Source organism: Hibiscus syriacus, unplaced genomic scaffold (genome assembly GCF_006381635.1).
Source record: "Hibiscus syriacus cultivar Baekdansim isolate YM2019G1 unplaced genomic scaffold, ASM638163v2 tig00008843_pilon, whole genome shotgun sequence".
NCBI lineage: Eukaryota > Viridiplantae > Streptophyta > Magnoliopsida > Malvales > Malvaceae > Hibiscus > Hibiscus syriacus.
This window is the reverse complement of record NW_024062175.1, coordinates 490,400-517,490: the sequence shown is the minus strand read 5'-3', so window position 1 is coordinate 517,490 and position 27,091 is coordinate 490,400. Positions and strand designations below refer to the sequence as shown.

Here is a 27,091-nt window from a genome sequence, read left to right as displayed (position 1 = left end):
TAACGGGAAAAAACAAACTTGACCTATAATTCTCATTAAATAATAATATAAAATCTAAAAAAAAATTTAAATTAGAACTCTCATACAATTAACCAAAGAAGGTACTTAAATAGTCATTTTATGAAACATAGCAAACTAGAAATTCCAAAATAAAAGAAAAAAAACTTGGATAAAACTAAAAAGCCAGTTCCAAAATCAAGAATAATACAGCATATCTCATTTAATAGAAAATGCATGTAATTTAATAAAACATGTAATTATTCTCTCATATAAGCTTTTAAATATTGGAAAAAGTAGGATCTTTGGACTGAAATAACACACCTACTTACAAAGGTGACTTTGGACTGAAAAACTTTCCCATCACTCTTGAATCCAATATCTTCAAGGCTTCCTTGGATTTAATGCAACTAGGTCTCTTGTATTGGCTCAAAGATGCTCCTTTGGACACATAGTGATCCATCAGTGCATCAAATGTTCCTTGTTTTACAACCCTAATCTCCAAAGGTGCAATTATATTCTTTTTCCTGTAGATTTTATATGTATAATGCAATGACTCTTCCAGTCTATAGCAACATTCTACCATTATCTTTGGGTCAAGCTCTTTGCAATGGTTGCCTTCTTTTTGCTTCAGCTCCCAAAATAAGACATAGTGACCTGGTGCTGAGGAAGTATCAGCATAGCTAGTGTACTCTGTCAACACGAATCCGAGTGGATCGAGAAGGGCCTTTGCTTCTGTCACAGCCTTGAAGAGGTCTGCTTCGCTTGTTTTTTCCTGGTCTACACTTATAGCAACATTTTGCCTCTCCACAAATTGGAATTGAGGTGCATTATTGTGAAAACCAGTCACCATAAGAACATCTCCAACTTTATATCGATATAATCCTGAAATGAAGGAATATCATCGAACAAGATTAGATCATTAACTAACAGGTTAATGTACTAAGAACTAGGATGTATGATGCAAAATTAGAAAGATTTAATGGTTCGAGTTACAAAGGAGAAAATTTTACCTGTAGAAGTTGTGACAAGTAGTTCATAACGGTGACCAGGCTTCACATTTACAAGGTCAACAGATTCAGTGTCTTCATTGTCGTTGCTCCTCATTTCAATAGATTCATCATGGTCATTCTTCACAGGAAGGAATTCAAAGTAAGCCATGTTAGGGAGGAATGTGTAAGAGGCATCAGCAGGTTTGCATAGAGGGTTTAAATTAATCCCATACTGAGCTTCCGAGCTAGCATATGCAGCTGAAACTAAAGGGAGCCCTCTGCAATAGAACTCGAGTTCTTCGGTATAATGACTCATAACGCCCGTGCATACGCATCGGACATAGTTTGCTTTAGGCCATAGTTTTCTGATTATTCCTTCCCATGATTTAGACTTACATATGTTCTGTATCATGTCAGCCAGTTGTGGATTCGGCTTCATGATCAATGATGCTGCACTTCTGCATCCCGAGTCCGTGATCCGATGGCTTATTAGACCTGCTTTTATGTCAGAGCACAGCTCTTGCCAGTGATTTTCTAAAAACTTGATGGCTCTTAGCACGGTAGATGCAAAGGCTGAGCCAACCAAGATAACCTCATCTCGTTGGATCAAACCAAAAAGTAATTGACAGTATAAGCTCTGTTCGGGTTCTGGGCAAAAGATGGCCTCAACAGGGCTTGTGTGAAACTTACGTAACATGGCTTTAAACCCACTCTTCTTGTATACGCTTGTTGAGACAGATGTGGCCGTGAGGCCACTAGGAGTTTCAATCTCTGGTCTAGCAAACAAAAATTCCATTCTTTTATCGCCTTGGTTTATGTCACCAAAATGCCTTTAAAATCAAATGGATAAACTCAAATGGTTAGCTTTAGGACTAAACTGCTCTTATAAAAGCAAATATATATATATATATATATATACAAAATGGGTTCCTTACTTCATCACCGGAGACTCGTACAAGGTACGAAATAATTGCCATTTGTTTGCAACTTCAGCAATGTCAGGCGTCAGCTTTGGCTGCCCTCCTGAAGTTCCAGAGCTGCATATTATCAAACAGATGGTAGAATAATTAGGAGGAAGGAAGGGAAAAATAACAAGATTTGCAAACAAACAAAAGCAACATGCTCATGCCTCATAAGGAATCCTGTAATGGGTTCAGCTAAAAGGACATCAGATCTCTCCCCATTGGCAATCCGATCAATGTAAGGCTTAAGATCTTCATAAGTAACAACGGGAACATTTTTCTTGAAGAGTTGTTTGTCAGTTTGGCCATGGAGGAATCGCCTTAAATACTCTGTTCCTGCATTTCTAGTGAGTATTTCACTCAATAACTCATCTTGAATTTGCTCAGCATTTGTGGTCACTTCCTCAATCAACCTCAACCCACCTTCATACCAATTTGTTTCCATCAAATCTATTACTCAACCACTCTGGCGTGTTCTCTTGGAAGTGTTCTATCTACTTTTAAATACAAACACACCTACAAAAGGTATATAGGGTCGCTAGTGTTTTATTGAATTTTTCGTTTATTAAAAGTTATCTACTAATGATCAACTATTTAAAGTTATAAAATGATCACTCAATTATTTATTATGTTTTGAATTTGTATTTTTATGTGAAAAATTAACGACAGTCTAACTAGACATTAACATATTGACGGAGATATGATAAAATATGATATCGAAATCTCAAACAATTATCATATATCAATCAATATGTTAACATCTAACTCAGACAAACATCGATCTTTTAACGAAAAAATATGGGTTTGAAACATAATAAATAGTCAGTTGATGATTTTATAACTTTTAATAATCGAGTTACTCAACAAAACAACAACTAACAAAATAATATTCTATAGTTGAAGGTCATTCATAAACTTTACCCAAATATTAAATTATAAAATAATTCTAACCATTTGACCAATTTGTAATGGTTTCCGTCGATCACATTTCGATATATTGAAAATTGGAGAACAATTCTGGTCATCATTTTTGTATTGTACTTCATAAAGAGAAAGTTTGTAGCTTTTTGACTTTCCCAAATAGTTGATGGGAAGCCACCAAAACATTATCATTGAAGTTTGTAGCTTTTTCGAATTGATATAATATTATGTTCGGCCATCAACAGCGATAGCATCAACCTGAGCAAAGCAGTGACGCAATATAACTTAACATATGGGATAAAATGAAGCTGTTTTAAAGTTCTCACGGTCTCTCTCAATCACTAATTGACAATCCTAGTCGAGTATCTCGGTCACATCGACAATCTTAACTGGATAGCCTCGGTCACTATCGACAATCTCAGTCAAGTGTCCCGGCCACCACCATAGACCAGTAGGAGAAGTGTTCGCCCAAAGTTCATAATTTTTTTTAATTAATTATTGGTATTTGATCTATTGAAATGACCATCCAGCTCAGTTGGTAGAGTACAAGGTCCTTAATCTTGAGGTCGTGGGATCGAATCCGATGGAGGGCATTTCATAATTTGGAGGTCTCCTACGAAAGTTGCTCTCAACCTAGTGTTGGGGGCAGCCTACTATCTTACCTCCCCCTTACCCCATTACATATGGGAACAAGGGACAACCATTTTTATTCGATCTATTGACCGATTAATTCATATCGGGTACTGCAGAGGCGAGGGCGATCCTCCTAACCCAGTTTGCTCCATTCTCAAACGCTATGATTCGAACCTCTGGTATTGCTTATGGGCTTTGAGGATACGATCAAAGCCCATAAATTTTAATTCTCATGAAATATTAATTTATTAAAAAAATTAATAAGCTGTCAAACATTAAAAAAAGTAATAACGTTAATAATCCATAAACTACCATTATTAAAATTTTATATTAAAGTTAATCAATTGTTCCACTTCCTATAATAATACTCTAATTTAATATTTTTTTCTAAAATTTCAAAAAAAATCAATTAAATCTTTTTAGCTTTGATCTTTTTAAATTCTAAAAAGTTGTGTTAACGGTTATTTTTCTCTCTTTAAAACTCAATGAGAAGAGAGAATTTTGAGTATAATTTCTCTTCCTCATATCATAATACATCTGCAAATTATTACTCTCACTTTTCAATTTCTTATATTTTTCATAAACATAATTGTTTATCATCAATTGTGGTGTTTGAATCATATTAAAGATTGTTCTTAAAATTCTAAGTAAGATCATGTTTCCAATTTTTTTCTTATTTCTATATTATGGATAAATTACTCTTTTATTTTTGTTTAATAAATTCTGGATATGAAAATGTCAAACGTGGATATATAAATTATCCATCTTCTTTCTTTGAGTAATCTCAATTTAATTCTAAGTTCAAACATAACTCTTAAGGTAAAACTCTTTTGGGATCTATTTCTTTTGTGGTTTTCTTTGTTGGTTTTCTTATGTATTTATTATATTTATCAACACCAAGTTGTTGGGTTTTTAAAAAATATATATTTTATTGAATTATATTTTTGTTTGGGTAAAGAAAGATAGTACATTGAAGATTTGATTTTTAAAATTCTAATGTAAATTATTTACTTAATTTCATAGTTCAGTCATTACAGTGTTACGAATTTGGTATATAAATACTTCGATCGGAGATATTCCCATTTTACAGGTGCTATTATCTTTTAATTTTATTGTCAAGTAATGTCGCCTAAAAACATTTGTATGATAGCGAAAAAGAAAAACAACGAAGAGATAAGTTAATAGAATCACAAAAGATAGTTCTTGACAAATTCTTTAAAAATAGAGTATGAGAGCCTTCTAATGAAAATTTAAATGATGTTTATATGAATTTAAATAATCTTGATAATTCTTTAAATTATACCAATGCGGATGCTACTAATGCAAATGATCATGATAATATTCTAAATCATATAGATGATGACATTTCTAATTTAAATGACTATAATTATGCATAAATGAGTATAATGCTGAAGATGTTGGGATTGTTCAATACTTAGTCTCCCAATTGGATATTTATGATCCTAGAAATTGGGGTAATATTGATAATAAATATAGAGAAATTTTAGCTGAAAAATGACCTATAAGATAATTAAATTTAAAATTTCATGTAGTTAATAATTCTAGGCATTTTTCATATGCTTATTTTTTTTAGAAAATTGAGTAATTGAGAGATTAGTAATAGAAAATGGTTGGTCAATTCTAAACATGTGGATAAAATTGAGTAATTGAGAGATTAGTAATAGAAAATTTCATGTAGTTCATAATTCTAGGCATATTTCATATGCTTAATAAGTTCATGTTGATTATGAGACTGATATATCGTGAACGAATTTGATTTTTTACATGTTTTTGAAATTTTACAGTTGAATTGTATTGAATTATAGCTTTAGAAGACAATTTTGCATCCACGCAACTCGAAATACATCATGACAAGGTAGTATATTTGGAGCAGCTACTTGACCCTGTCATGATGCCTTTCGAGTTGCGAAAGAAACTGAGAGGTGAATGCGTTGTTTGGGATTTCATTATATTTGATCATCTGTTGGAAAATATTTAACCAAAATGATTAAACGAAGAAATTATTATATGTCATTTATATAAAATAATTTCAGCTTTGTTGGTGACTTTCAACAATGATACTTAGTTCATATTAGTAGTATTTGTCAACTCTACATTTCTAACCCCATTTTTTTCTCACAATCATTTAATTTGATAAGTAAAAAGGGAAATAATCAAAGAGCTTCTCTTGATTATCAAGAAACTAATGAGAGACATGTTGTCAGAGCTTGTCAATAATCATAACCAATTTAGTGAAACGTAGAAGATTTTATCATTGCATCTATGATCAATTATCTGAACCAATTCTGAAATTATACCTTTAGTTGGATATTTGTTTGATATTAATTCCTCTAAATTCTTAGTTGATTATAATTGTTTTTTCTTTTTCTTTTTCTCAATTTCAAAACCCCTTTTATTTGCTTTAATTTTCATTAAAATAAGTCTACCCAATTCCTGTGGATTCGACCTTGCTTATCGCTACTAAAATTTATATTTCTAAAAGCAAGTATTATTATTTGTTGGATTCGACACCCACCAATTTCATCGAACATATATGCTTCACCTGAGATGACATGTATCTAACATTACACCTTGAACCGTTGATGGTCCCGATAATCCCTTGGTCAGGTCTTCTCTCAATGGACCTTATTCAAGTCAACACCTCCACATAATTCAAAGTTAGATTAGAATTTCCCATGCATCCCTGACTGAAAAGTTACGCTGGAAATGAGAAGAGAGAAACGAAAAAGGGAATTCGAGATCGAAAAAGAATTTGGGGTTTAGAATGAAATTAAGGACTGTGTTGCAAGTTTTAAAAGTTAGAGGACCTAAATGCAAGCGCCTAAAAAGTTCAGTGACCATATTGCAAACGTACTAACAGCGGTGTAACGGCGTCAAACGGCCGGTTTCGTCAGGCACCATATTGCAAATGGACTAAATGTTGGGGGACTGTATTGCAAGTTTTAAAAGTTGGGGGACCTAAATGAAAACTTTAAAAAAAATTAGTGACCATTACTATACTTTACCCTTATTTTTAATTAATTTTTTCGTAAAAATTTCAAACTTCCAAAATAAAGTCATGATTATTTTTAATTAAATTTTTCGTAAAAAATGGTTATGATATTATGTTTTGGTATGGGACTGTATACTCGTATTTACATTTTTATAGAAAATACTGGTATTTATTCAGCCCACAATTCACTTTATCAATTTGATATTATTTATCGTATCTGTGGTCATAAACTTTATCGTGTATGGGACTGTGGTCATATTTACATTTTTAGTACGTTTTCTCGAAGATTGTAGAAAGCATACCTCTGTGATAAGCCTCAGCTGATGCGCGTAGTCTTTGCCAGGGAAGAGGGGTTGTCTAGGCATGATTTCACCGAGTAACTACATACTCTGTCATAAAATCAGTTTCGGATGTAGTCCTTACAAGCCCAAAATCTTCAATTTTAAGGTCACAATTCGCATTCAGAAGCAAATTACTGGGCTTTAAATCACGATGCAAAACATTTGCTGAATGTACATATTTCAGCCCTCGTAGAATCTGATATAGAAAGTACTGCAAGAGTAGCAGTGCAGAATCAACAATTGTTTCAGCTTCTAAGTTGCTAACAGAAAACGGATAACGTTTCTATCCATGTATATTGAATACTACAGCAAGTATTTGATACCGACCCGACAATGATCATCTGTCAACGATGGGTTAGATCGAATGATTTGACGAAGATCAGTGTCCATGAGTTCGTAAACAATGTAGACATCATTAAAGTTCTCCTTTAGTGGAGGCCGTATGATGTCTTTGATGGCGACCACCTGAAGAAGAAAAGGAGTCTCATGTCATTAGCACCCGTATACAATTACGGGTCGATTTACATGAACAACATGTGAACGACAGAGCCAAGAGGACTCACATTCTCATGATCCATGTGACGACGAAGCTTGATCTCTCGCAGAGTCCTCTTGGCATCGATCCGGTTGTCGAAAGCGTTCCCGATTTTCTTGATAGCAACCTCCTCCCGCGTCTCGGAATTCAAGGCAGCACTATGAAAAGGGAGGAGCAACAAATTTCCCACAATAACATTAAGCTGGTGTACCGTAAAATCTCCCCGTTTTACGACTTTGCAAGAAGTTGTAAGGATTCTTTACAGGTTCTAAAATAATATTAATTTCCCACAATAAATTTGGAATCTGTTCTGCATTTTGGCTTTTTCACCGTATAAGTCTATAAGATGTATCTTCCTTGTCTAAAGCTCGTCATAAACAAAGTTATTCGGAAAGAAAAAAATAAGTATATTTTTTTGTGACATGATAAATATGCCTCTTACATGTCTTGCATTTTCGACATTCCGCCCAACCATAACTCGTAGTTCCACAACCATTGAACCAAGAGCCAGCCAACGCCTAATAATAGCATCCAAGTTGGCTCGAGTCTTTTGACTGAAAAGCTATGGTCAAGGGCCAATCCACCTCATGGACGGTGGTCAGCCCATGAACTATTCTATCATACCATAGAATAGTACAAATAAGATCCCTTTCCCGCTTCACCACAAGTTGCAACTGCAACAATACTATCCACAGATTTAACATGCAAATCACAATATCACCAATATTGTTTTCCCAGTTTCATACGACTACAATAGATACAACCTGAGAATCTTTTCTCAGCATTCAAGCCTGGGATCATTATAATACTATCCAATTTGCATGTCCACCTAATTTTTCACATATAAAACATCCATACAGTTTGAGGCTGAAAAAAACTGCACAGAATTTATACCTCTTTTGGGAGCAAACACTAACGCATGTTATACATGTCAAGAATAGCCTAATTTAATAGAAAATGCATGTAATTCAATAAAACATGTAATTATTCTCATATAAGCTTTTAAACATTGGAAAGAGTAGGTCTTTGGACTGAAATAACACACACATTAACTTACAAAGGTGACTTTGGACTGAAAAACTTTCCTATTACTCTTGAATCTAATATCTTCAAGGCTTCCTTAGATTTAATGCAACTAGGTCTCTTGTATTGGCTCAAAGATGCTCCGTTGGCCACATTGTAATCCATTAGTGCATCAAATGTTCCCTGTTTTACAACCCTAATCTCCAAAGGTGCAATTATATTCTTTTTACGATAGATTTTATATGTATAATGCAATGACTCTTCCATTCTATAGCAACATTCTGCCATTATCTTAGGGTCAACCTCTTTGCAATGGTTGCCTTCTTTTTGCTTCAGCTCCCAAAATAAGACGTAGTGACCTGGTGGTGAGGAAGTATCAGCATAGCTAGTGTACTCTGTCAACACGAATCCGAGTGGATCCAGAAGGGCCTTTGCTTCTGTCACAGCCTTGAAGAGGTCTGCTTCGCTTGTTTTTTCCTGGTCTACACTTATAGCAACATTTTGCCTCTCCACAAATTGGAATTGAGGTGCGTTATTGTGGAAACCAGTCACCATAAGAACATCTCCAACTTTATATCGATATAATCCTGAAATGAAGGAATATCATGAAACTAGATTAGATCATTGTCTAACAGGTTAATGTTCTAAGATTAAATGGTTAGACTTATAAAGGAGGAAATTTTACCTGCAGAAGTTGTGACTAGTAGTTCATAATGGTGACCAGGCTTCACATTTACAAGGTCAACAGTTTCAGTGTCTTCATTGTTGCTCCTCATTTCCGTAGATTCATCATGGTCATTCTTCACAGGAAGGAATTCAAAATAAGCCAAGTTAGGGAGGAATGTATAAGAGACATCTGCAGGTTTGCATAGAGGTTCTAAATTAATCCCACACTGAGCTTCCGAGCAAGCATAGAAAGCTGAAACTAAAGGAAGCCCTCCGCTGTAGAACTCGAGTTCGGCGGTATATTGTCTCATAACGCCCGTACATATGCAACGGACATGGTTTGCTTTAGGCCATAGTTTTCTGATTATTCCTTCCCATGATTTAGAGTTGCATATGTTTTCTATCAAGTCAGCCAGTTGTGGATTAGGCTTGATGATCAATGATGATGCACTTCTGCATCCCGAGTCCGTGATCCGATGGCTTACTTGACCTGCTTTTATGTCAGAGCACAGCTCCTGCCGGTGATTTTCTAAAAATTTAATGGCTCTTAGCAACGCAGACGCAAAGACTGAGCCAACCAAGACAACCTCGTCTCGTTGGATTAAACCAAAAAGTAATTGACAGTACAAGCTCTGTTCGGGCTCAGGGCAAAAGATGGTCTCAACGGGGCTCGTGTAACACTTGGGTAACATGGCTCTAAACCAACTCTCCTTGTATATGCTTGTTGTGACGGATGCTGCCGTGAGGCCACTAGGAGTTTCAATCTCGGGTCTAGCAAACATAAATTCCATTCTTTTACCGGCTTGGTTTATGTCACCAAAGTGCCTTTAGAATCAAATGGATAAAACCCAAATTGTTAGCTTTAGGACTAAACTGCCCCTATAAAGCAAAAAAGGAGGAAAAGACAATTACAAAAATGGGTTCCTTACTTCATCACCGGAGACTCGTACAAGGTATGAAATAATTCCCGCTTCTGAGCAAATTCAGCAGTGACAGGCATCAGGTTTGGCTTCCCTCCCGAAGTTCCAGAGCTGCATATCATCAAACAGATGGTAGAATGATAATTAAACAGATGGTAGAATGATAATTAGTCAGATGAAAGGAGAATATAACAAGATTTGTAAACAAAAAAAGCAACATGTTCATGCATGCCTCATAAAGAAGCCTGTAATGGGTTCAGCTAAAAGGATATCAGGTCTCTCCCCATTAGCAATCCGATCAATGTAAGGCTTAAGATCTTCAGAAGTAACAACGGGAACATTTTTCTTGAAGAGTTGCTTGTCAGTTTGGCCATGGAGGAATCGCCTTAAATACTCCGTTCCTGCATTTCTACTTAGTATTTCCCTCAATAACTCATCTTGAATTCGCTCGGCATTTGTGGTCAACTCCTCGATCATCCTCAGCCCATCTTCACACCACTTCGTTTCCATCGAATCTATTACTGATTTCTAAACTGTTCAAAGGATAAGTTCTAAACAGCTCCTGTGTCCTCACTTGGGGTGTTTGAGCTAGGGATGGCATGGATCGGGTTCGGGTTTCAGCCAACCCGACCCGATCCAAAACTTTTACATCCTTCACCAGAATTAATCCGACTAAAAAATATATATCATCAACTCAATCTGAATTTGACCCGAAATTTTGAAGATAAAATATAAATCTGATCCAATCCGATCTAAAATAATAAAAAAATATTATTTTTATTTAATAAAAATAATAATTTAATTAAAAATATATATATATAGATGGATATTATTGTAATTATTCTTAAATATATAAGATAAAAATATATTTTTTCGAGTCAAGTATTTTTCACCTTAAATTCGAATACAACTCAACCCGAACATCACCTTTAAAAACCCGACCGACCCGACCCGAATTTTTTTTTTTTTGAAAAACTTAATCTTATCTGATCAGATCGAGTCGAAACCCGTCTGATTCGAATTTTATGTCCATCCCTAAGTGTTTCCGCTGCTTTGAAATGCAAACACCCCTTACTGCCAAAAAAATAATAACACTTTTTTGTATTAAATTATGAAATGGTTCTATTTTGTTATTCAAATAAAAATTTTACTTATTAATTAGATCATTTTATATTTTTAATTTTATTAATAGAAATCAGGAATAGGATGAGACCCAAAGTCGACGAGTTCTGACATGACTCGACCCGATCGGATGAGTTTTTTTAAAAAATTTAGGTTCAAGTTTATGGTGAAAAAATATGACCGGACCCGACCTGAAAAAATATGATTTTACATTATATATTTAAAGATAATTACAAAATATCCCTTTATATATTATTTTTCAATTAAATTTCTGTTTTTATTGAATAAATTTTTTTATTAAATAAAAATAATATTTTTTATTATTTCAGATCAGATCTAGTTGATTTCAGATCAGATCTAGTCGAGTTCAGATTTTATCTCAAAAAATTAAATCAGATAGAGTGTATATATTTTTTAAGTTGGGGCAGGTTGACCCAAACCCGACCCGTGCCAATCTCTAATATTAGAAACCATGTTCTTTTATTAGAATAATAGTGGCAGACGGGAAGTACTCAAACCTATACTGATTTGCTAATTACAGCTAAAGATTTTGGAATGTAATAATGGCTTCTTTTACTCAAATATACTAGAAATAATTTTTTTTATTAATATAATGTTAGTTTAAAATTCATAATTACGGACACATATTTATAATGTATATATTTATACGAAGTAATTTATCTCAGTGATTAAAGGAATCGTTGTTGTTCTAAGAGGTCACGGGTTCGAGCACCAACGACTGCAGCAGGGTGATTGAACATTAATTGTCAAATGATTAAGAGTATTTAGAATAGATACTACTTTGCAATCACTTTAACTTAATAAAAAAATATTATCTATTGTTATCATAAAATATGACATAAATTATATTTATAATTGTTGAGGGAAAAATTTATAAGTACATACAATAAATGATTCTTAAAAGCTGACTATAGAGTATTGAGTAATATTTAATGTTTCTTATTTATATATTTAATTAATTTTTTAATTTAAAAACAATTTATTAAATTTATTGTTAATATTATAAATTAGAGTAAACGACAAAATTGATCAATTCTTTTTAAGTTTTACACTCTCTTTTAAATTGACTTTAAAAATATAATATTTAATCACTTTTATTTTTTATTTAATTAAGATGTGGTCACTGAAAGTTAATCATTACAATACCATTAACATATAGTTGACATTGTGAAATTATAAAATTAAAATGAGTAAATTATATAAACGATCACTAATGTTTAAGCAAATTTTTATTTCCCCCATTAAAGTTTTAAAAGTAACAAATTGATCACTAAAGCATCAAATAAGTCCTTGAATATTATTTTATATATAATTTACCCCAAAAGGTTTCAAAATTTTCCAATATATATATAGCTTTTAAATTAAAAAAAAACTCATAAATTAACTTTTTTGGACTTAAAACAATCGAATATTTCGAATAATGAACAAAAAATATAGAAAGCTTTTGGAATAAATTAGATATAAAATCATCGTTCAATGATTTATTTGATGTTTTAATGACTAATTTGTTACTTTTAAAACTTCAATGGCGAATACAAAAATTTACTCAAACATTAGTGACCATTACGTTAGCAATTCGTTAAAAGTCTAATGACAGTTAACCTTAGTGGTCACATCTTAATTAAATAAAAAAACGTAAGTAACATAATCTTAATTAAATAAAAATAAAAGTAGTCAAATATTATTATTATTTTGAATTTGAAAAGTTTACAAAACTCAAACGAAAGTGATTAATCTTATAGTTTATCCTACAAATTATTTTAATTTAATTTAATAAATTTAATCTTTTAATAATACAATTATATATGACATCATTTTATTAATAAAAATTTTAAAAAGAGTTCTAAAGGATTAAATCTAGAATTCAAGGGTAAAAAATATTTAATAACTACATCAAGTTAAATAGTTATTATAAAAGCAATAAATATAATATTTAAGTGATTGGTATAAAACTTTTATATTATTAATTATATGAAATGTTTTTCTCTATTATTTTTTATTTTTATAATTACACACGTAACTTCTTAAAATAATGTTGCGTTATTATCAATGTCACGTGAATTATTGATAAATTTTTTATAACACGAATTGTAATATTTTAAAATACTACGTGTTTATTTTGGCATTAAGAATATATTAGTTATAGAGAATAAATAGTATATGTTCTAAATAATTTTAGTTATTTGATAATGAACATTCAATCACTCTGCTGTAGTCATTGGTGCTCGAACTCATGAACTCTAGGAATAACAATAATTAGGGGTGATTATTGAGTTGAGCAGCTCGAGAACAACTTGAACTCGACTTGGTAAAAGCTCGACTCCGGTTGACTCGACTCGAAACCTTAGCAAGCTGAGTTGAACAAAATTCAATTAGACTCGATAAGTTCACGAACAACTCGTTAATTTTTTTTAACCTTTTCGTAGTTATATTAAAAATTTAACTCATTGAAAAATTACTAATTTGGTAATAGATAATATACAAGATGATAAATTATTAATCTATTATTTTTTTAATTAAAAATTAAAAATATTAATTTAATAATTAATAATTATTATTTTACTACACCCAAATCAAACTTTAATTATTATTTTAATATATTTATTGATTGTTATTTTGGTTGTAGACTTTCAATTTATTCTATACATTCTTTCAATAATTCTTCAGTTAAATTTATTAATTTATGTTTATATTAAATTTTATATAGTATTAGTATATTTTACTTATAGTTAAAAAATAAAATAAAAAATTCAAAAAACTGAACGAGCAATGAGTCGAGCAAGAGTTTAATGACCTTAATGAGCAACGAGTCGAGCAACAAAATTTCTTAACAAGCAAGAGTAAAGCAACAAAATTTCTTAATGAGCACGAATCGAGTAAATTTTTAATGAGCTTAACAAGCAACGAGTCAGACAAAATTTTAATAAGTTTAACGAGTAATGAGTCGAGTCAAACAACAAAATCTTTTAACGAGAACGAGTCAAGCATTACTCAACTCGCGATCGACTAACTCGGTAAACATGACAAATTATAATAAATGATGGCGGCTTAGCTGTGATATTTTTAAATAATATTATCATATGAAAGCCGTGTATTTAACGAGAGCCTTTAGTTGCTCGCCAAGATCCTGATCTCATCTTTGTTTGTCATCGTAAACTTTAACGAGAGAAAGATAAACATGACAAATAATTCTCATTAAATAATAATATAAAACCTAAAAAATTAATTTTAAATTAGAACTCTCATACAATTAACCAAAGAAAGGTGCTTAAATAGTCATTGTATGAAACATAGCAAACTAGAAATTCCAAAATAAAAGAAAAAAACAACTTGGATAAAACTAAAAAGCCAGTTCCAAAAAAACAAGAATGACATAGCATATATAATTTACTAGAAAATGCATGTAATTCAATAAAACATGTAATTATTCTCATATAAGCTTTTAAACATTGGAAAGAGTAGGGTCTTTGGACTGAAATAACACACGCATTAACTTACAAAGGTGACTTTGGACTGAAAAACTTTCCTATCACTCTTGAATCTAATATCTTCAAGGCTTCCTTAGATTTAATGCAACTAGGTCTCTTGTATTGGCTCAAAGATGCTCCGTTGGCCACATTGTAATCCATTAGTGCATCAAATGTTCCCTGTTTTACAACCCTAATCTCCAAAGGTGCAATTATATTCTTTTTCCTATAGATTTTATATGTATAATGGAACGACTCTTCCACTCTATAGCAACATTCTGCCATTACCTTTGGGTCGAGCTCTTTGCAATGGTTGCCTTCTTTTTGCTTCAGCTCCCAAAATAAGACATAGTGACCTGGTGCTGAGGAAGTATCAGCATAGCTAGTGTACTCTGTCAACACGAATCCGAGTGGATCGAGATGGGCCTTTGCTTCTGTCACAGCCTTGAAGAGGTCTGATTCGCTTGTTTTTTCCTGGTCTACACTTATAGCAACATTTTGCCTCTCCACAAATTGGAATTGAGGTGCGTTATTGTGAAAACCGGTCACCATAAGAACATCTCCAACTTTATATCGATATAATCCTGAAATGAAGGAAGGAATATCATGAAACTAGAGTAGATCATTGTCTAACAGGTTAATGTACTAAGACTAAATGGTTCGACTTACAAAGGAGAAAATTTTACCTGCAGAAGTTGTGACAAGTAGTTCATAACGGTGACCAGGCTTCACATTTACAAGGTCAACAGGTTCATTGTCATCTTTGTTTTTGCTCCTCATTTCAATAGATTCATCATGGTCATTCTTCACAGGAAGGAATTCAAAATAAGCCAAGTTAGGGAGGAATGTGTAAGAGACATCTGCAGGTTTGCATAGAGGTTCTAAATTAATCCCACACTGAGCTTCCGAGCTAGCATAGAAAGCTGAAACTAAAGGGAGCCCTCCGCTGTAGAACTCGAGTTCTTCGGTATATTGTCTCATAACGCCCGTGCATATGCAACGGACATGGTTTGCATTAGGCCATAGTTTTCTGATTATTCCTTCCCATGATTTAGAATTACATACGTTCTGTATCAAGTCAGCCAGCTGTGAATTAGGCTTCATGATCAACGATGCTCCACTTCTGCATCCCAAGTCCGTGATTCGATGGCTTATTCGACCTGCTTTTATGTCAGAGCACAGCTCTTGCCAGTGATTTTCTAAAAACTTAATGGCTCTTAGCACCGTGGATGCAAAGACCGAACCAACCAAGACAACCTCATCTCGTTGGATTAAACCAAAAAGTAATTGACAATACAAGCTCTGTTCGGGCTCAGGGCAAAAGATTGTCTCAACGGGGCTTGTGTAACACTTAGGTAACATGGCTCTAAACCAACTCTCCTTGTATATGCTTGTTGAGACAGATGCTGCCGTGAGGCCACTAGGAGTTTCAATCTCGGGTCTAGCAAACATAAATTCCATTCTTTTACCGGCTTGGGTTATGTCACCAAAGCGCCTTTAGAATCAAATGGATGGAACCCAAATTGTTAGCTTTAGGACTAAACTGCTCCTATAAAAGCAAAAAAGAAGAGAAAAAAAACTTCAAAATGGGTTCCTTACTTCATCACCGGAGACTCGTATAAGGTATAAAATAATTCCCACTTCTGTGCAACTTCAGCAGTGACAGGCGTCAGCTTTGGCTTCCCTCCCGAAGTTCCAGAGCTGCATATTATCAAACAGATGGTAGAATAATTAGGAGGAAGGAAGGGAAATATAACAAGGTTGCCAAATAGACAAAGCAACAAGTCTATGCCTCATAAAGAAACCAGTAATGGGTTCAGCTAAAAGGATATCCGATCTCTCCCCATTAGCAATCCGATCAATGTAAGGCTTAAGATCATCATAAGCAACAACGGGAACAATTTTCTTGAAGAGTTGTTTGTCAGTTTGGCCATGGAGGAATCGCCTTAAATACTCTGTTCCTGCATTTCTATCGAGTATTTCACTCAATAACTCATCTTGAATTCGCTCAGCATTTGTGGTCACCTCCTCAATCATCCTCAACCCACCTTCATACCAATTTGTTTCCATCGAATCTATTACTCGACCACTCTAGCGTGTTCTCTTGGAAGTGTTCTATCTACTTTTAAATACAAACACACACCTACTGCTAAATATATGTATATATATATATATATATATATATATATATATATATATATATATATAATTAATGGTAACGTATAGAAATGGTTATTGGCTATAAGATGGTATTTTGTTAAATTTTTTATTACTAAAAATTACAAAAATTTCTTATTAAATATTGATTTGTTGAGTCTCTCGATTATTAAAAGTTATAAAATAGTCTTCCGACTATTTATTACGTTTTGAACTCGTAATTTTTTATTAAAAAATTGACAGTAGTCAGAGTTAGACATTAATCTGCTAGTTGAGATATGATAAAATATGATCTCAGAATCTAAAACGACTATCATATCTAAGTCAGTTTGTTAACATCTAACTCGGATGCATGTTAATCTTTTAATTTTTAATAGACGAGAAACTCAAAAAAGTAATATCTTATAATCAGATGAACATTTTATAATTTTTAATAGTATGGAACTAAACAAAATAATATCTTATAATTTGAAACCATTTATAAACATTTTACCCAAAAATTAAATTATAAAATAATTCTTAACCTTGTGGTTGTGGTGATCGTAGGGTCGAGTCTCACGGTAGGCAATTCATAATGCTGGAGGTTTTCCACGGAAGCTGTTCTCAACTTGACGTTAGAGGCATCCTACTATCCTACCTTCCCTTACCCTATTACATATGAGAATAATGTCAGCTAATAAATCTTTTTATTGTCCTTCATACGAAGAGTTCTTAGTTACACGTCAAGTTTAGAAAATAAATTTTGATTTGTTTAGAAAATAATATTTTAAATTAAAAAAAATACATGACGTCTTAACTATTGACGAAATTTTTTTAATTAAAAAATACGAGAAGTCATATTTACATGACATCTTCACTGTAATTTTTTTTTTGAATAAAAAACTTGTGGGACGCCATACCTATATGGCGTCTTCACTGTGCACTTAAATTCAATTTCGCTGCACAATTGCAGCATGGCAGCGGCGGAGCAGGGGAGTAGGGGGCTTGCAGGCCGGGACTGAAGCGAGCGCCGAGCAGGCATGTAAGTAATTTTACTGTACTTGAATTTTTTAAATTTAAAAAAATTAAAATGAATAATAAAATCAATTTCTAATTACCTAACTCCACTTTTAGTAATTACTCAACTCCACTTTTAGTGTAATAACTGAAATAGATTAAAAATTATAAAATAAATATACAATATCTTTAAAATTAAAAAATTGAAATACAATATTTAAATAGTTTCACCAAATTGCATGCATGCATGTATTTTTTTAATATAAAAATTTGGGACGGGTAATTCTAAGGAACGACTGTGTAATATAAGGTTAAAAAACGGCGTAACCGAAAATATTTAAAGGAACTTAATGAAATAGGTTAATCGCTACCTGAAATATTAAATTAAGCGTAATATATTAAGTTTCATGTAGTTTAGGAAACAAAAGAATGGCTTAATCGGGTAAGTTATGTTCCCGGTTAGTATCGAAACTCACTTAGAAGAATTTCGATATTTTCGTATTGTATAACAAGTTCAGAGCAAAACCAGTTATAGTATACAAACCAACTTATAACATTAATGTGTGAAGGAAGAAGGCAATGGGAGCTTAATTTTTGTAGTCGAAACCTAAAATATTACTGAAATGTATAACGGTAACAATTTTTTAATAATGTTGTGACACTAAGAAGGTAAAATTTTAAATTGCAACCAATATCATTAAAGTAATGTATAATTTTTTCGGTCGATGGGTACAATTTTTTTAGTTGAAAACCGATTATATCGAAAGTTTTTCCCCGAATATCGATACTTTTGAATTGTAAAAAGAATGGAATGGAGAATTGTATTTAAAAGTATCGAACCTATGCACATATTTAGATACAAATGGTAAAGTGTCGAGTATTTATACATAACATAAGCAATTTAACTATAGTAAAGGCAAGAATCAGAGAGCAAAGCAAGGGGTTTTCATCTCAAGAATATGTTATCCATATAAGAAGTAAAAAATTAAGTCAGAAGAACAGAACTGAAATCTCAATTTGAAGAAGAGAGAGGTACGTTGTCGAAACCCTAGTTTGCAAATTCTTCAATTAAGTTATTTTGGGTTTAGTGATTAAGGTTTATTGTAGAGGGTAAAGCTATGAAACGTATGATCGATTATTATTATAGGTTGAAGGAATGATAACTGATTATTGTTAGTAAACCAAGCGAAATGTAATATTATAGGTTGTAGGGCAAAAAATTGGATTGTAGATAATTTTATAGGTTGTACATGATAAGTGACTGTACTAAACCGTTATTGATATAAACGGTCATGAGATAATCATTTATTGTTACATTTACATAACATTTTATAACAAAAATTGTAGTTGAAATCTGTTTTATATTGTAATAATTGAATGTAAAGGAAGAAGAAGATGAAAAAGATGAAATCAGTCAATGAAATGAATGAAATAGGAGATTTTGACATGTCAATTGTGCCTCAAAAAAAGGGATAAGATGTTTTTCAAGACCAGGATACGACTGAGACAGAGGGAAGGCCGAAGAAACCAATATGTGCATATATGCACTTTTAATAAGTGATCATGTATTTGTCTGCAACTTGTTTGAAAGGTGGTTATTGATTAAAAGTATAATAGATAATTAGATTGATGATAAATTTGAAATGTTTACAGTGTAATAGAATGTAGACGTTAGGAGGGAGTTTAAAAAATGATAAGAAGGTTGATTTTGTTTGTATGTGAATTGAATTGAGAAGGTTATAGAGATGAGTTATTATCAACATTATTGATAAAAGCAACATTGATCGCAAGTGAGAAAGGAAACATAGGCAAAATGGAAGTTGATGAGCGAAGAGGAGAAAGAACCTTATGAAAAAATGAAGGAGAAACAGACAGAAGTTTATAATGCATGGATGAGTGGACATGAGAAGAAGGTATTCTGAATATTTTTCAAGGCAGATAACATTTTTTTAAATGTCTTGTATAACATAACATAACACAATTTTTTGTTTTTAAATAAATGTAGGAAGTATCCACAAGATGTAGTTTGATAAGATTGCATAATTTAATGGAGACGTTGAAAAGGAGGGGAAACCTCAATGTTGTGAAAGAATTATGTTTTGAGACTTTGATTAAGGTAAAGGGATGACAAATTCGTAGGGAGTTGTGTCGGAAATTGTTTAAGAAATTTGACACTGAAAACCGTATGCTTCATTTTTTGTGGCTATCATTCTCTTGTGGGGGATGCACAAGTTGTAACCGTGTCGGAGTTAAAAAACGAAGGGACATGTGTTGAAGAAGTTTTTCAGAGGGAGGAGTGGAACGAATACAACAATAAGTATAATATAAAGTAAAAGGTTACATTAGCTAAGCCGAGTTCGAGATTAAAAGCAAAAATCGTTGGTGATGATCTGAAGGCTAGAGTTTTGTTGTATGTTTTTAGAATATTTCTTGCTCCAACGGGTGATACGTCCCCGAGAATGGACTATCTGAATTTGCTGTGTGATGAAGGGATGAAAGACAAATTAAATTGGGCGAAATTCGTTGCGGACAAATTGATAGAGGCAATAGTGATTTCCTAAAAGTTCCAAAAGCACATATACTTGCAAGGTTGCCTTGCAATATTAGAGGTAATTGAGTGTTGAAGATTTTTTGGTTAAAATATTTATTTAAGCGAATAAAGTTGTTGATGTTAATTTATTAATTTTCTTTGGAATCCATGTTATATTGTTTGATTTCTGGTTGAATTCGATGAGTGTCCCGACCTACCAAATAAAGGGGATTCCACATATCCTTACATGGGACAAGGATGAGGTGGTGCAAATTATGAACAAGCTGAATTCGGAAAAACATACAAGGAAGGAGAATGTAATTTATTTTATACACTCTTTTGATAATTTTTTGGTTAAGTTTATATTAAGTTTTATATAGTGTTAGTAGAATTTACTTATAGTTAAACAATAAAATAAAATATTCGGTGACCTTAACGAGCAATGAGTCGAACAAGAGTTTAATGACCTTAATGAGCAACTAGTTGAGCAACAAAATTTCTTAACGAGTATAAATCGAGTAAAATTTTAATGAGTTTAACAAACAACGAGTCGGACAAAATTTTAATGAGTTTAACGAGTAATGAGTCGAATAAAACAATAATTTTTTTTAGTAAGCACGAGTCAAACATTACTTAACTCACGATCAATTTACTCAATATACATCTTTAAAAAACGATTCATTTAATCAATAAAGTAAGCGGTTAATGCGTTGAATTGTTGAGAGCATATTCCCATGGATAAGTGACAAAAATATAGGAGCAAAACGTATACAAATCGCTAATTAATAATTACTTGAAACGTGGAAAGATAATTTATTAGCTGAAATTTTTGAAATGATGATACGATAAATTATATTAAAATGATGGCGGCTTTGGTGAGGACAAAGTCTGCTCTCACCGACTTTTTTATATATCGGTGTCCTATCTCGTAAGGATGCCAAAGCTGACCATGGATTTGGAAAATATTTTTGAATACTTATATACTTTTCATAACTATTTATATTCGATTAAACTTTTAATTTTACGTAAAAAATTTAATATCTCATCTCATTAAATTAATGAATATTCTTTAATAATTTTGAATGACTATTAATAATATCCGTTCAAAAAAAAATTTAATCATTAATAAAAGAGCTGGCGACCAATCCCTCTGCGTATTATGAAAATTTTATGTTGGAATTGTGGAGTGCTTGGGAACCCTCGAACAGTCCAAGCTTTCCTGATCTCATCTTTGTTTGTCATCATATACTTTAACGAGAAAAAAAATAAACATATATAATTCTCATTAAATAATAATATAATATATACAAAATTAATTTTATATTAGAACTCTCATACAATTAACCAAAGAAGGTACTTAAATAGTCATTGTATGAAACATAGCAAACTAGAAATTCCAAAATAAAAGAAAAAAGCAACTTGGATAAAACTAAAAAGCCAGTTCCAAAAACATGAACAGTATAGCACAATCTCATTTAATAGAAAATGCATGTAATTTAATAAAAACATGCAATTATTCTCATATAAGTTTTTAAATATTGGAAAGAGTAGGGTCTTTGGACTGAAATAACACACCTACTTACGAAGGTGACTTTGGACTGAAAAACTTTCCTATCACTCTTGAATCTAATATCTTCAAGGCTTCCTTAAGATTTAATGCAACTAGGTCTCTTGTATTGGCTCAAAGATGCTCCTTTGGACACATAGTGATCCATTAGTGCATCAAATGTTCCCTGTTTTACAACCCTAATCTCCAAAGGTGCAATTATATTCTTTTTCATGTAGATTTTATATGTATAATGCAATGACCCTTCCAGTCTATAGCAACATTCTACCATTATCTTTGGGTCAAGCTCTTTGCAATTGTTGCCTTCTTTTTGCTTGAGCTCCCAAAATAAGACATAGTGACCTGGTGCTGAGGAAGTATCAGCATAGCTAGTGTACTCTGTCAACACGAATCCGAGTGGATCGAGAAGGGCCTTTGCTTCTGTCACAGCCTTGAAGAGGTCTGATTCGCTTGTTTTTTCCTGGTCTACACTTATAGCAACATTTTGCCTCTCCACAAATTGGAATTGAGGTGCATTATTGTGAAAGCCAGTCACCATAAGAACATCTCCAACTTTGTATCGATACAATCCTGAGATGATGGAATATCATCAAACATTAGTAGATCATTATCTAACAGGTTAATGTACTAAGAACCAGGATGTATGATGAAAAATTAGTAAGATTTAATGCTTCGAGTTACGGAGGAGAAAATTTTACCTGCAGAAGTTGTGACAAGTAGTTCATAACGGTAACCAGGCTTCAATTTACAAGGTCAACAGGTTCAGTGTCTTCATTGTTGTTGCTCTTCATTTCAATAGATTCATCATGGTCATTCTTCACAGGAAGGAATTCAAAGTAAGCCATGTTAGGGAGGAATGTGTAAGACACGTCTGCAGGTTTGCATAGAGGGTTTAAATTAATCCCACAATGAGCTTCCGAACTAGCATACAAAGCTGAAACTAAAGGAAGCCCTCCGCTGTAGAACTCGAGTTCAGCAGTATATTGTCTCATAACTCCCGTACATATGCAACGGACATGGTTTGCTTTAGGCCATAGTTTTCTGATTATTCCTTCCCATGATTTAGAATTGCATATGTTTTCTATCAAGTCAGCCTGTTGTGGATTAGGCTTCATGATCAATGATGCTGCACTTCTGCATCCCGAGTCCGTGATCCGATGGCTTATTTGACCTGCTTTTATGTCAGAGCATAGCTCTCGCCAGTGATTTTCTAAAAACTTAACGGCTCTTAGCAACGCAGACGCAAAGACTGAGCCAACCAAGACAACCTCGTCTCGTTGGATTAAACCAAAAAGTAATTGACAGTACAAGCTCTGTTCGGTCTCAGGGCAAAAGATGGTCTCAACGGGGCTCGTGTAACACTTGGGTAACATGGCTCTAAACCAACTCTCCTTGTATATGCTTGTTGTGACGGATGCTGCCGTGAGGCCACTAGGAGTTTCAATCTCGGGTCTAGCAAACATAAATTCCATTCTTTTACCGGCTTGGTTTATGTCACCAAAGTGCCTTCAGAATCAAATAGATAAAACCCAAATTGTTAGCTTTATGACTAAACTGCCCCTTATAAGCAAAAAGGAAAAAAATTACGAAATGGGTTCCTTACTTCATCACCGGAGACTCGTACAAGGTACGAAATAATTCCCCCTTCTGTGCAACTTCAGCAGTGACAGGCGTCATCTTTAGCTGCCCTCCCGAAGTTCCAGAGCTGCATATCATCAAACAGATGGTAGAATGATAATTAGTTAGAGAATATAACAAGAATTGCATACAAACAAAAGCAACATGTTCATGCATGCCTCATAAGGAATCCTGTAATGGGTTCAGCTAAAAGGATATCGGATCTCTCCCCATTTGCAATCCGATCAATGTAGGGCTTAATATCTTCATAAGCAACAACGGGAACATTTTTCTTGAAGAGTTGTTTGTCAGTTCGGCCATGGAGGAACCGCCTTAAATACTCTGTTCCTGCATTCCTACTTAGAATTTCCCTCAATAACTCATCTTGAATTCGCTCAGCATGTGTGGTCAGCTCCTCGATCATCCTCAACCCTTCTTCGTACCACTTTGTTTCCATCGAACCTATTAGTGATTTGTAGAATGTTAAGAGGTTAAATCCCAGACAGCTCTATTCTTCTTCTTTTTTCCTCGTCCCTGTTTTTGGCTCCTTGCGATATAAACAAACAGACATTCTGAAATTTAAATATATAGTGAGGTTTTCGTATATATCCTAATAATAGTCTTATCCGAATATCCGTTTTATTCTTGTAAAATGGTTTCTGGGACTGTCTGATTTTGTCTAGAACTACACGTATTTCATGCTATTCTTATCCAAACAATCGGTGAGCGTGACAGTATGGATCGACGAGGCGAGTGAGTAGAAGCTATATAATTTGATGATTATCGAGTCTACAGAGATCATTTCATAATTCGGAGATCTTTTATAGAAGTTGTTTTTAAATATGATATTGGAGACAGCTTATTACCTTATCTCCCTTACCACATTACATATGGGAATAATGGACAACCAATCATATATAATTTAAATTTTTTATTAAAAATTATTTTTATCTCTTAAAATTTTATAAATTTTAAATTATATTTCTTAAAATTTAAACATTTAAATTCGTCCCATTAACATAAAATCATTCATGTTTGATCCAATATGTTCAAGGGGTTAAGAATGCGATGGAAGAAGTACTATATGTCTGGTTTACTTTAATTTGTGTTTGAAACTTATTATGGGTTTACTTTAATTTATTTGAATAAAATTGAGAGAAAACTAATTTATATGTCGTATATGAAATTAAGATATCTTACATTTAAATAACAAATATATCTTCACAAACTAATTTACCTTAGTGGTTAAATGAATTATTGTTGTTTCTAAGATTATTGAGCGTCTATTGTCAAATAATTGAGAGTATTTAGAACAGATACTACTTTATAATCACCTTAGTTGAAATTTTATTAATACCTACCCATACAAAAAAAATTTACTATCAATACACATGTACCCATCCTAAAAAAATATTTATGGATCTCTCATTCAAGTTATTTTGGTGACTAATTATGAGTAGATTGTATGTTGTTTTGTCCATGCTAATTTTTTTACCTTGTTGATTGCATGGTTTTCACAACCGGACCGGTCAGCAAACTGGACGTATTACTGGTTTATTGGTTCAATCGATCAAACCGATCAGACCGGTCGTAAGAACCAAACGACGACATAATTATTTAAAAAATTAAATAAAAATACCAAAAACATTTAATAAAAAATAAAAAAAATTAGGTTGAACCGGTTCACGGTCCAATCCGGTTCGAACGGTTCAAAGCCGGTTCGAACGGTTCCTTGCGGTTCACTAGAACCTGTTCAACCAGGATAAAATGGACCGGACCAGGCAACGGTTCCCGGTTGAACCGGCCGGTCCGGTCCGATTTTCAAAACACTGGTTGATTGTTCTTCTTCAAAACCCAAAACTAATCTCCGGTCGTCTTCTCCTACACTCTCCTCACGACAAAACTCACCACCATTACCTCCACTGGCCAAATCAGCCCAACCTTGTTACAAATATTCCAAACTTGGGGTTAAATGGGTCAAATTAAAAGAATGCATAAAGTACATATCTTTATGTGATCCATAGAATTGGGTTTCAGTCCGTCAACATAAAAGATTATGCTGTTGGATATGGTATGAACGTATAATGGACATAGCTTTAAGAGGGCTCCTTAAAGGGAGGGCCCAATTTCAAGTTACAAGGCATGATATCCTCTCCCACATAATTTAGGGTCATAAACGAGTTGAGTCGAGTATGATTGAGCTTGACTCGAATCGATTCAAAAAAATTAAAGTTGAAGCTCAATTCGACTCGAAAAGCTCGCATGCTTAAAATTATTAAACTCGACTCGAACTTGAAATAAAAAATTAAAGTTCGATTCAACTCGAAAGTTCACGAGCTTAAAATTTTCAAGCTTGACTCGAAATCAGAAATTGAAGCTCGACTCAAGCTCATGAAAACTTAAACTTGACATATTCTAAAATTTAACTTGATTGAAGCTCAGACTCAAGCTTGGTTCAAGCTCGAACTCGAGTTTGAATATGAACCTTAAGTACTTGAAAGTTTTATATTGCCTTTAAAACAACATATAAATGTTAAGAGTATTAATAATTTACTTTATAAATTAAAATTTAAGTATATTATATTTTCGAGTTGTTCGTGAGCTTTTTGAGTTGGGTATCAATGAGCACACTGAGCTTTTTAGCTTACTTTTTAATTTTTAACTTTTCAGATATTATCTGATAGTAGGATAGTAGACTTGGCATCAGGAGAATCGATTGTCCTCCGTTTTTGTACCACTGTACATTTTCTTATGCCCATCTCTGTTATATTTTGGCGACACATGTTTTTACTGTTGTCTGTCTAGTAATACCGATATTTTTTGTTCTGAACATGTTTTATACAGACTTCTGATGTTGATATGTATATGTTTACTGTATAGACCCTACCGTTATATATATTTTTTCGTATTTTACCGTTATATGAATCTTATTCATTGAAATGAATTTCAATTACGTCTTGAACATGGAAAAGGATTCTGAATATGACGTGTGACCACCTAATTCGATCATAACGTCCATGCAAAGTCTAGAGGATTACAATATATTTTATAATATATACGCGCATATTATAATATTTCAAAAATACTATTTTGAAAAATTCAAAAATCTTGATCGAATATAATCCAATGGAGCCTTAAATTATGAACAAAAACTTTGTAAACATCAAGAGCCCCACCTTGAAGGGCATGAATGGGCAACTTGGAATTGATAGAGGCTATCGCCTTTTTTTTCCATCAGTTATCATAATTTGATGTGAAACATGTAAAGCAAAATCCTTGTGTTATATAATTGACCCAATTTGTTGTTTTTCCCTTGTATTATAATTAGACAACCTCATGTTTCTTCCTATCACTGTACCTCAAGGAAAATGGATTATTATTTTTAAAATTAAATTTTAAAATTTTAGGTATAATATCTAAAAAAATATTTTTAATGTTTTGATTCAATAGTCGACTTTTTCACTATGGTCCTTATTCTTTTTAAATTATTTTGGTTTCTAACATTTCATTTTATTACAAAAGCCTCTTACTTTTGGAACGTTAACTCTTCGTTGATTAACGATTTATATTCTCGTATTTAACGCTTAACATCTGCAATAAGAAGAACAACT

General features: G+C 32.9%; 1 protein-coding gene and 1 pseudogene across 6 annotated transcripts; both read right to left on the bottom strand.

The window, feature by feature from the left end:
- Positions 1-310: 310 nt before the first annotated feature.
- Positions 311-19,715, bottom strand: LOC120202519 (indole-3-acetic acid-amido synthetase GH3.17-like). Of its 6 annotated transcripts, none has more exons than XM_039202941.1 (4): positions 16,406-16,698; positions 1,925-2,026; positions 1,011-1,819; positions 311-882 (listed from the first exon to the last, which is right to left on the bottom strand). In XM_039202941.1, the coding sequence occupies exons 1-4, from the start codon at positions 16,681-16,683 to the stop codon at positions 326-328; spliced, it is 1,746 nt and encodes a 581-aa protein (XP_039058872.1). In that variant the 5' UTR covers positions 16,684-16,698; the 3' UTR covers positions 311-325. The 6 variants fall into 6 exon arrangements, with proteins under 6 accessions (XP_039058872.1, XP_039058871.1, XP_039058870.1 ...); XM_039202940.1 differs by lacking the exon at positions 16,406-16,698 and adding an exon at positions 10,236-10,588; XM_039202939.1 differs by lacking the exon at positions 16,406-16,698 and adding an exon at positions 2,119-2,404.
- Positions 19,716-21,856: 2,141 nt separating this feature from the next.
- Positions 21,857-23,952, bottom strand: LOC120202518 (annotated as a pseudogene).
- Positions 23,953-27,091: the final 3,139 nt, after the last annotated feature.

Coding starts and splice junctions, on each gene's coding strand:
- LOC120202519 (XM_039202941.1), bottom strand. CDS start 16,683: ATGGAAACAAATTGGTATGAAGGTGGGTTGAGGATGATTGAGGAGGTG. Junction 2,027..16,405: donor ATTACTGGTTTCTTTATGAG/GCATAGACTTGT, acceptor GATAATATGCAG/CTCTGGAACTTCAGGAGGGC. Junction 883..1,010: donor ACTTGTCACAACTTCTACAG/GTAAAATTTTCT, acceptor CCTTCATTTCAG/GATTATATCGATATAAAGTT.